Genomic DNA, 11,650 nt, shown 5'->3' with positions numbered 1-11,650 from the left:
AACAAAATAAAAAAAATTCCTCTAGAGAAGTCAACCAACAAGGTGCAACACCTTGGATGCTAGTCCATAGCTTGCAACATAAATCTCACAAGCCTTAAAAAAGCAACTTTTGTCTTAAAAGAGAGTTGAAAGTATCAAATCTTCTACTTTGTTCGAACCATTTAAGAGAGAAAAAGGGTAGGAACGAAGAGTATTGGCGGTTTTGATTAAGGAAAAAAAAAGAACAAGAGTGAAAGACCGTAATCTCTTTATCACAATATCCTTTGAGTCTTATAACTTTTATAGTCATGCTAAAGATAAAAGCACTACTAGCTTTATAAAATGATAAGTCTTGTCCCTCCTTTCAAACCCACAATTTTACTTATAAAAAGAAAGAAGATTTATAAAATATTTACACTCTTTATATAAGTTATGTGCATTTCTTTTAAAAGCTAAAACCCTTTTAGTCAGCGGCAGAGCCAATATCAAACTAAAGGGGTAGCACCAAAAAAATTTGCGTAATATACAATAAGAAAAAAAAAATAACTTTCATTTCATTATACATAAAAAAGTGTCAAAGTTACATTTTAAAGTTCACCTCTTCGCTCTTTCATTTTCCGAAAACGAGTAATTATATTTCCAGTTTTTACATTCTCAAGTAGGGGTGTTAATCGGGTAAAATTTTCGGGTTTCGGGTAATTCGGGTTTTTCATATAAAAAAATGTACCCGTTACCTTACCCAAATTAAATTCGGGTAATTCGGGTATAGGTAATTCGGGTAATGGGTCGGGTAAGGGTAATTCGGGTATTACCCTATTTTTAATTTTTTTTTTATTTTTTAATGGCACCTAAAAATAAATGTAATGAAATAAGTATGTCATTTTAAACTTTGAACATTGAGATTTTTTACTCAATAATATTTGAGATATCAAGTATTCTTTCCAAACTTTCGATCTTGGGTTGAATTCTTTATTTTTTTTTTCTATTTTTCTTGTGGAACTTGATCATTGATTGGGTTGTCAACTTCAATTATCTCATCTTCTACTTCAATATAGTCATCCATTGGTGACGAATACCAACGAAGAGCGGACGAGGTACGAGGGTTTTTTGACGTGCGGAAAGTAGAACGAGCCTCAACGAGGGAAATTGGGATTTAGGAATTGGAAGGGTTAGATAAACTCATAAAGGGACATTATTTCTTATATATATTTCGGGTAATCGGGTATACCGGAAACCCAAACAACTTACCCGTTACCCGACCCGAAAAAAATTCGGGTTAACCACTTACCCGAAAAAAATTAACTCGATACCCGATTTACCCGTTACCCGAAAAAATCGGGTGGGTAATTCGGGTAACGGATATTTTTGACAGGGCTATTCTCAAGTGCTTTCTTTTCTACACTACAAATCAAAGCACCATTCATAAAATCATCACCTGTTTTATTATGCAAATTAGTCTTCAACAACTTCATTGCAGAAAAAACATCGTTCAACGGTTGCGGTTGCGACAGGCAAAACCAAAGTTAGTTTTAATAATCTATAAACCAAAGGAAAAGATAAGTGTTTCCCTGTTTCCACTAATAAACGAGAGAGGTCTGCAATTCCCTTCAAGTTGACAAATTTCTCATCATGGAGCAAAGAGTGATAATAGATATCAAGTTGTCCATTAAGATGCACTCTTTCTGAATCGTCAAAATCATTTTTGTATATCTCGCTTAGCTTCAACAACTTTGATTTATCAAAACTATAAAATGAGTCACAAGGACTCAAAGTCGCCATGTTCTCTATCAGCTTCGTGCTAACTTCACTAAATCGATCCCCAAATTCTTGAATTTGCATATCTAAAACCATGTTAAAAGTCACAACTTCAAAATGATGTTGATTAGTCGTATTGGTCCTACGCTTTCGTGGGGTACCATAATATTCCGACATGTCCACAATTCCAATACTATGTTTTTCACGAAAAGCACATACCTTCTTCCAAATTTGCGGAAACCCATCTTTTCTAAAAACTATTAGTGCTTTTGTTGTCCCTTTTACTAATGAAGCCGCTTCCAAAATATCTTGATCTTTTTTTTGAAGATGCTTTGACAAGGTATCTGTGAGGCCTAGAATTTCCAACATCAAGTGTAAAAGAAACACGAAATCAAGTGTCTTGAAATATGACCAAATACCCTTTGCTTGATTACGGTTAGATAAACTAGACCCCTCATCTTTGACATAATTAAGTACCTCAACAACTTCAGCAAACAAATTCATCAAGCTTACAATTGTTCGATAATGTGAACCCCATCAGGTATCTCCAGCTCAAGCAAGAGAAATCTCTTGATTCAATCCTCTTCCAGTTTCAATTTCACCAATAGAAATTTCGGCTTCAACTTTTTCTTTTTGCATCTCCAGTATCATATATTTTCTCTTACAAGAACCACAAACCACAGTAACCACCAAAGCTAATTGTTCAAAGAATTCTTCAACATCATCGTGTTTCTTTGCTACCGCCACAAAACAATGTATATAATGTGCAGAATTATTTTCTTTTAATATCAATGATTTCAATCCATTGAATGCACCACTCATATTACTTGCTCCTTCATAACCTTGCCTCCTCACTTATTTATTTCAAACAATTAATAAAAGATATAAGACATAAAACATATATAATAATAATAATAATAATAACAACAACAACAACAATAATAGACTTGATTATCTCTTTTGAAAAGCAATTGACAATATCTTTTTGAATCGTCGGAGAAGTCAACTTTTCATTTTTTTGGAGCATTTTCTAAAGTGAGATTAAAACTCCTCTTATTATCTTCTCAAATCAAAGATAAGATTTCAATGAAAAGTCCTCTATTTTTAGAATGTTCCGACTCATCATGACCACGAAATGGCAATGTATTTTTCAATAAAAATCTACAAGTACGGATTGTAGCAGGTAATCGAATTTCATAATTACTTTTCTTAATTTCCATTTTCTTATGAAGGGCTTCACTAATAGATTGGTTTTTTCTCAATAGCAAATCACACTTTTCTTGTGCCTTTTGGTGATAACTTTGAATATTACCAATATGTTTCCGGAATGATGTTTTTTACTCCAAGTGTCAAAGTTATCGGTTGTAAATGCATCTTTTCCACCTTGTTCCCTACCATGTCTCCAAACAAGTAGCAACACAAACAATATGCCTTGTACTTCTTAATGCTATACTCTAACCATGGAAATTCAACAAACCATTCAACAACAAAACGTCTTAGCTTCTTACCAACTAACTTTGATTCAAAAGTATGCCCCTTCGGTTGACAAGGTCCTTTAGTCAAATATGTCCTCCTTATTTCATCTCTTTGATTAGGATGATAAGATGTAATTTTTGGCCTATCCCCCGGGTCCGAAGGAAGATCATTCAAATCAAAAGTTTTTGGAACTTGTGGTATTTGACTAGGTTCATTAGGTTGTGGTCCTTGTGGAGCTCGTGGTCTTTGAGTAGGTTCATTAGGTTGTGGTTCTTGTCGAACTTTTGGTTTTTGACTAGGTTCATAAGGTTGTGGAACTTGTGAACTTTCATTATACTTATTTCTTTTAGAAGTTCCTTCACCATTGTCATATAATTGTCTTTTGAAAAAATTATTAATAGAACCCTACAATCAAAATATTTCAACTATAATGTTGATTTCAAGTTTCAAACGCAAATAAGCACTAACTGATCAAGTATTAACCCTAAATTCCTAATTAAACAAACATAATCGCTATTCATTAATTTTTATTTTTTCAAGTTTCAACAATCAATATAATGCCAAAATCTCTGATAAATATGATGACTAATAAAGAATAAAAATATAAGAAATTTAGTATATTTTAGTTCTTTTATTTTTAGTTTGATTCACCTCCAAAAAAAGGTTTGTGAGACACAATATAAAAACATTATATATATGTGATATCGTAATGTATATGTATTAGTTGTCGTGTGTCTTGATGACTTAATTCCTATGTGGCTATGAGCCTATGACCTATGAACGAGTCCTATCATAATTAAAGATAAACAATAAAATACAATAATTGATATAGTAAAGCCAAAATGCCAAATTGAATTAATTAATTAACAAGAAACATGGACAATTGATAAAGTAAATATGCTTACTTGCTTCATTGTTTGCCGATAGAGACTACTATTACAACGATTGGGAATGACGATAATGGTTGGGCAGTAAGGAGAAGGCAGCAGAAGGCTCGATCAAGACTTATGTTTTGTTTTGCATGTCAATTTTTTTTTTTTTTTTTTAAATAAATGGGTACAAGATTTGGATTGGGTTATTTTTTATCATTAAATGATTGGGCTTATATATTTTAGGCTATTTTAAAAGAATTGACTATTAAATTTGGACTTTAAATATTTTAGATTTATAATATAACGTAGCCCTTATTTTTTACTGGGATAGCACCGTAATATAATTTTTTTAACGAAATATATGTACTTCTAGATGAAATTTGAGGGGTCACATGGGCTACCCCGTGCAACAACGTAGATCCTCCCCTGCTTTTAGTCCAATTATATATTTAATATGTTATATAAGTTGTAATATATATATATATATATATATATATATATATATATATATATATATATATATATATATATAACTTGTAGTTCAGTCTGGTCCAACGGGTCTGGGTATTCCTGAGTTATAGAACTGGATTTGTAAAAAAATCGGAATCGGGTTTAATGAACCGGGACCGGTTTAGGGGGTCAAGGAACCGAAAATTGAAGGGTTATCAAAAAATACGCATATTGATTCAGTTCTAAAAATTTTCTTATTTTATTCCATAATTTCTTTTTATTTTTTTCTTTATTTTCTACATTGTTGCTGAGTTTTTACGTAGCTTTAAGCTATCATATCTGCTTCATTATGAGTCCGTTCATGTTGATTTTTTTTAATTGTTATTAGGCAATAGTTATAGATTTTAGAAACACCTTATTTGTATGTGTATTGAGTCACTTATATTCCTCTAAAAATGAGATATCAGTTCTGTTTTTTTTTTTTGTTACAACATTGTTGTTAAATTTTTAGTTAGCTTTAAACTGTTATATCAACTTCGTTATAATTCTGTTCGGGCTGTTTTTTTTTAATTGTAGTATACTGTTTGACAATAATTATAAACTCCAGAAACACCTTATTTTCATGTGTATCGAGTCACTTACGGGTCTCTGGAACTAATACACGAAGGCGGTTCCAATTATTAATTTCCGGTTCCAAACAATTACATACCCACTATACTCGAGTTGATACCCACAACCGAACCGGAACCGGTTACTGTATACCGGTCCGGTTTTCGATTCTTATAATCCGTCAATTTCCGAATCCTGATAAACCGACCCGATTTTAGACACACTTTCATTCCTATAACGGCCAATAACGTTGGCCTTACTCCTTTTTCTTGTAAGAGATCAAGGTTCAATTCTTGGCAATCCTAAGTTCAATTTTTAAAAAAAAACTAGTTTCCATTTTTTTTTCCTTTTTTTTTTATCTCACCCTCACCCACTTTAGTTTTGATTAATAAATTTTGCTTATATATATAAATTTAAGGGCTCATTTTTATTTTATATACAGGAACTTTAAAAATCAACAGATATGCCCTATATATAATTTCTTAACAAGGATTTTGATTTGCAAGAGACTACATTTGTTGTATGCTTAGATCCAAATGAAGGAATCACTAAGTTTTGTCCATAAATTTGATATATTTTAATGGATTACATGTCAAAACAGATGTCAATTAATTTGAAGATATACAAAGGAAAGTTTGAAAATGCCGGCAAGCAAAACTCCCAAAGGAGCCGCACTTTCAATGGGGAAAGGACAACTCATTTGTTCAACTCTTTTATTCAAAAACAACATAAGATAATCTCAGGTTGTTTTTCTAAGGCATTACTTTTTCCAAATTTGGAGTATCCATTTCAACTTTAATCATTTTTCATATTTGAAATTTTTCAGTGGAAAAATGTTGCGTTTCGTTTAAATTTGAACTTTGAAGGATCTTTTTTCCCTATAAAAGTCATTTTCAAATTTCAATAGTTTTAATTCCGAAATTATTAATTTATTCAAATATCATATTTACACAATTTCATCCCTATAACTTATTAGACATTTATTAATAGAATCAATAGATTTTTATACAAAATTATCATTACAATTGGTTTAAATCAATTATTTTAACTTAGGAAGAAATATGAAATATATTTCAAATTATTAATTAAATATAAAACTTCAAGATCATTTCAAAGGTCAAAGAAAAATAAATAAATACCTACAGGAAAAAGTCATTATTTTCCATATAAAATATATGTAAAGTTAATATAAATTTATTCGTAAATATATATTTGGAGTCAACCACTTTGAATAATTCGAATTTGAAATTTTCAACCGTTGGAAGCTCATCAAGTGTACATAATACCTTATTGTAATAAACAATAAGTCAAAAGTTATATAACTTTAACCAAACTCCAAATATTTTAAAATATCAACTCTTAGCTTCTTTATCACTAAAATAACAAAAAAAATATTTGTTTACATAAAATATCTATAATGTTCTACAGTTGGTTATTTAATAATCGAAGTAGGTATTCCAATTTAAGACAACGCAACAACCTTAATAATAAATATATATCAAATTTCACAATAAATAAAAATCTCTTTATTTATAAACAATAAGAGCTAATGAATATACATAAAATATAAATAACAATAATAATAATAATAATCCATAATCATGAACTGTAGGATCTAAAATGAACCAATAATCCCGAAAAATTCAAAAAAAATGCATAATCAGAGTATACTCGATGAATCAGAAGAACAAAACACCCAATCGAAGAAACATCAATGGGGATGATGATGATGATCTACCAATCGAAATCACACTTCGTCCTTTGAAATCCCGTAGAAGAAACCACACCGCCGGAGGTCACCGGAATCTTCAACTCGCATTCGAACTTCGGTTTGAATTTGGGTTTCGCCCACCCAACTTTCAACCTCAACCGAAGCCTCAACTTCAAATCGATGTTGTACACCCCATCGTTTCTCTCCCTATCATATTTAGATCGATCACCATTTCCGAGCACCACCACTTGTTCTCCGACGAACTCCGTGTTAACGTTATTCTCCCTTTTATGCCCCAAATAAAACCCATCTAAATTCCTGGAAGCAAACCTCTTATCATAATACTCAGCGTTGGCTTCGATTTTGTCGTAGTAAATTCCAATCCGTTTATTAGGGTTCCGGAACGTCATATTCACAGCGAGGTTGTAGTAGAGAGTGTTGTTATCGGAGGAAAGGGTGAACTGGGTGAGAGTAGCGTCGTTGACATGGAACTTCGGGGCGTTGGGGCGGAAGATTAACCAGAAGACGAGGACGGCGATCCCGAGGAGGACGAGGATGGTGATGAGGATTTGGAAGATGAGGTTGAAGATGCAACCGCAGAGACAACTGCAGCACCATGAGAAGGGGTTGCAGCTTCCGCCGCCGCGGCCATGGCGGTTGTAGGATCGGGATTTTTTGGAGGGAGGTGGGATTGATGGGCCGTAGTAAGCTCCGTTGAGGTGAGAATCAGAGGACATGATTGAGTTGCAGAGTGAGTTGATTGTGAAGAATGGAAGGAGTAAAAGGTATTTATATAGCATGGGGTTTCTTTAATGACGCGTTGAGTAAAAACACGGCCTAGTGTCACCGGCGACTATTTGGTTTGAGTTACGTAATTAGGTTTGTTTTAACATCACCTTCCTTGAAAACTTCCATTTCCTTTGACTGTGTCTTTTTTTTTTTTTTTTTTAAATAATTTCTTAAAACCAATATATAAACTACAAAAGTTTATGAGGTTGTTTTTTAAGGCAAATCTAGGATCGTCGATCACCCCTTACTCAATGTATAAGTGTTTGTGTATGATGATTGTTAGAGCAAATAATAATTTGTACTAAGCTGCAAAATTGATTTTGGTGTTTTGTTGTTTAGTTTTGAAAAATTACATAAATGGTCCCTTTAGTATGGCAAAATAGGCACATATAGTTCAACTTCAAGAAAATGAAGTAAATCGGTCCTTGTGTTTTATCAATATTACATAAAATGCCTCTCTGACAGACTGTGTCGATAAATTGTCGTTAAAACCCCCTCACGTGCAGAACATGCAAGGGTAAAATCGTCCATTAATGATTTTGGTTTCATTTCGCTTATCTAAAGTATATACCCTATCATACTCTCTTTTTTCTCTGTCTGTTAAGAAAAATTTTCTTTCCAAGAACACAAAAAGACGACGATGGTCGGTTGCTTCTGTGGTCGAGACACTATAATTTTAACATCGTGGACGAACAACAACCCAAGTCGAATGCTTTGGGCATGTTTGAAATCTGGATCGAAGTGATCATTCATTGGCTATATGAGGTTGTCACGTGTCATAAAATGAATGATAATTTTTGAATGCTCTAGAAAAATGACATGTATCACAAGTTATTTTATTTATTAGAGGATAATTCTTTGTTGTAAAATTTAAAAAATATAAAAAATAAAGATTTAAATTTATTTATTGTCAAAATCTCGTGAAATGATATGATGTTTTGGTAATTATTTGTAAGATTTTGACAATTTTTGTCTATGGTTAAATGTTTGGAGGTTAAAATGGAAAAAAATATATGGATTTTCAACCCAAGTGTTAGCCCACTCTACCTAATTATCAACGCAAGTGTTAGCCTCTTATTGGTTGAGCTTTTTTTAACCACTTTGTTTTTTTTTTGCCCAAAAACCAAAGTTCTTAACATTTAATTCTACGCACAATCATAAAAAATCGACAAAACTACAAAAAAATGGACCATGTGGTTTACTAAAGGTCACAAACTAACTAACCTGTTAATTTTTTTTGACGAACATGGTCTCTGTAGTTTTCAAAACTTGCACGAATGACCCTTTTTGCCGACGCTGTTACTATTCATGATTTTTTTTTTAAAAAAAAATACGTGGTTTTTTTTTATAAACTTGTTAGTTTAAATTCGTTTTGTCTATGTTTCGACGTAGATTTTTTTTATATATTTTTTATATTTTTTTACGTTTTTGTGTTTAACTTTATGTACGTTTCTTACGTATGAGACGAGTCACATATAATAACTTTCGTTTGTTAATTTTAAAAAACGTATTATATTCGAGTTTGTTTATGTTTCAATGTAATTTTTTGTTTTACATTTGTGTGACTAATTTTATTTACATTCCCACGTATCATTCGGGTCACATATATTAACTTTCCATCTTCATCTCAAGATAAATGTCTTCGAAATAAAGGGTTAATCATCAAGATTCTCATCTTTGTTGTCTTCTGCTTGATTAGACTAGTTGTTTATATATGAGGAATTGCGATTTGAAAACCTATAATTGCAATCAAGGGTATGATTCGTGGAACTAACTACTAATGTTCCTACATTTTTTAACAGAAGAAGGTTTGAATCATATTCCACGACTTGGTTTCAATGTCTGATGATCCGAAACAGGGTCATGTTATTGATTTTTGGATTAATCAAATATTTTCTTTTCATGTTTCTGAGATGTTTTATGAGCAACGTGTAACATCCAAAAAAATCACGATAAAATTTTTGGTTTTTAATTTAAAAAAAAAAACCATTGTTTTCAGTACCAAACCATATCAAATCAAGTGTCAAAAAAATATTCCCCAAGATCGTAACATCATAAAATCTCCCAAAATATTTCTTCGAAGCATGTGTACGATCACGCCTTCGTCTAGCCTCGATCAGCTAAAGTATCTAAATACACGAAACCAAACCATAAGCATTAAGCTTAGTGAGTTTACCCAAAATACCACCACACAACATACATATACAAAAAAAACATGTTTTCTCCATTCATTCATTGGACTCGAATACCTGCGGGTTCACAACTATCGGGTACGTTATCCCCAACCCAATCAATCATCGGAATGGAATGCAAATATACAACGGGTCCACTCAATCATTGGACTGGAATACCCTCGGGTTCACTCAGTCATCAGACTGGAATACCCCCAGTCTATTGGCTCACGCACATAGCTATAGAGCCTCAACCCAAAACCATAACGTGTCGACATATATATATATATATATATATATATATATATATATATATATATATATATATTCAGTTATCAGACTGGAATACCCCCAGTCTATTGGCTCACGCACATAGCTATAGAGCCTCAACCCGAAACAATAACGTGTCGACATATACATATATATATATATATATATATATATATATATATATATATATATATATATATATATAACCAGTCAACAGAAAAGCAAACAGATCTACTGCAAACAGATCTACCGATCACTACTGTATAGCAACATCTTATATATCAGGATACAGATCTAACAGATCATTACAGCATAACAACATCCTATATACTAGGACACAGATCTAACAACTCACTATAGCATAAAACATCCTATATACTAGAATAAATAACCTAGTGGGCCGACATTGGTGCCTTCGACCGACAAGTACAATGAGGAAAACTCACCTAAATCTAAGAACCTTGAAACATTGCGATACGCTCCGTTCTGCACTGCTTGCTCCTGCGAATCCACTAACACTAGAACCATATAAAATCTTAATCAATGGTCCAAAATCCTCAAGTTTGACCCAAAGTCAAATTTGGTCAAAAAGTCAACGTCACTGGAAGTCAACAAAAGTCAAAGTCCAGGACAGCTGAGTACGCCCAGCGTATGCAGCTTGTTCTTACTTCTCCATTAAGTACTTTATCACTTAAGACCTTTTGTCCAAAGCTCAGATCTAGAATCAAAACGTCGACTTAATTTATAAAGTTTCCACCTTTATGACTTTTCATGGCTAGAAAAGGTCCAAAATCCAAAGCCCTAACTTATTAACCTAGTAAGAGATCATAACTCTTACATAGGAGGGATAGAAGAGGCAAGATCATATTTTTATGATTCCTAATAACTCCATAATGGATAAAGTTTCCAACTTTATCCACTAGGATGGTCCAAACAACCAAGATCTAGTCTTTACGTCTCCAAGGGACCAAACGTGCATCTTTTTCAACTTATTCCATTAAGTCCAAGTCTCCAACTTTCATATCTGAATCAATATGATGTTTAGATGGATAAAGTTTTCAACTTTATTGTTGGGTCAAAATATGGTTTATACTTTACTTTTCTGGGCAATTATATTTTTGTGTAATATTTTATGAATTTATGGCCTTGTTTACGGCTGAGTTTACGGCCGTAAACACCTTACGGCCATAAACCCATTTACGGCCCATTTGTTTCCGGCCCATGTTCCCCTAGTATAAATAGAGGTGTTAGGGTGAGGAGTAGAGATTGATGAGATTGATAAACCCTAAGGAGTTTACGGCCAGAGAGGAGAGAAACGGGAGCTTTATCTGTGTGTGAATCTCTTGTATCCGGATCATAATTCTAATCATATCATACGAAGATTCATATTATTCTTCTCCTTCTTCTCTTCTATTTTATCTGGCATCATCCGTTTGATTGGGATTCCGCACCATCAAACGGATCTGACTGATACACGGGCAAGTTTGGGACTTTACAATTGGTATCAGAGCCAAGTTGTATCAGTCAAAAGGTTCATTATTTCATCCAAAAATCGAATATTCTGTGTT

The 11,650-nt window shown here is 32.7% G+C and overlaps 3 protein-coding genes across 3 annotated transcripts; all 3 read right to left on the bottom strand.

Annotated features, from left to right (window-relative positions):
- Window positions 1-1,431: 1,431 nt before the first annotated feature.
- LOC111912137 (uncharacterized) lies at window positions 1,432-2,238 on the bottom strand. The gene has a single exon (XM_023907872.1). It carries the CDS (start codon window positions 2,236-2,238, stop codon window positions 1,432-1,434), a length of 807 nt encoding a protein of 268 aa, XP_023763640.1.
- Window positions 2,239-2,286: 48 nt separating this feature from the next.
- LOC111912136 (uncharacterized) lies at window positions 2,287-4,124 on the bottom strand. The gene is made up of 3 exons (XM_023907871.1): window positions 4,116-4,124; window positions 3,047-3,615; window positions 2,287-2,581 (listed from the first exon to the last, which is right to left on the bottom strand). The coding sequence occupies exons 1-3, from the start codon at window positions 4,122-4,124 to the stop codon at window positions 2,287-2,289; spliced, it is 873 nt and encodes a 290-aa protein (XP_023763639.1).
- Window positions 4,125-6,644: 2,520 nt separating this feature from the next.
- Window positions 6,645-7,629, bottom strand: LOC111912156 (NDR1/HIN1-like protein 3). The gene has a single exon (XM_023907885.3). The coding sequence runs from the start codon at window positions 7,587-7,589 to the stop codon at window positions 6,876-6,878; it is 714 nt and encodes a 237-aa protein (XP_023763653.1). The 5' UTR covers window positions 7,590-7,629; the 3' UTR covers window positions 6,645-6,875.
- Between the last annotated feature and the right edge of the window lie 4,021 nt (window positions 7,630-11,650).

This window comes from Lactuca sativa, chromosome 2 (genome assembly GCF_002870075.4).
Source record: "Lactuca sativa cultivar Salinas chromosome 2, Lsat_Salinas_v11, whole genome shotgun sequence".
Classification (NCBI taxonomy): Eukaryota; Viridiplantae; Streptophyta; class Magnoliopsida; order Asterales; family Asteraceae; genus Lactuca; species Lactuca sativa.
Note: the sequence above shows the minus strand (reverse complement) of the source record. Positions and strands in the feature narration are given on the sequence as shown.

What these genes read in the sequence shown, in the direction of transcription:
- LOC111912136 (XM_023907871.1), bottom strand. An exon ending in ATCATTCCGGAAACATATTG is followed by an intron (nt 2,582 to 3,046) that starts GTAATATTCAAA and finishes ATAAGTGAGGAG; the next exon opens with GCAAGGTTATGAAGGAGCAA.
- LOC111912156 (XM_023907885.3), bottom strand. Translation starts at nt 7,589, where the DNA reads ATGTCCTCTGATTCTCACCTCAACGGAGCTTACTACGGCCCATCAATC.
- LOC111912137 (XM_023907872.1), bottom strand. Translation starts at nt 2,238, where the DNA reads ATGAATTTGTTTGCTGAAGTTGTTGAGGTACTTAATTATGTCAAAGAT.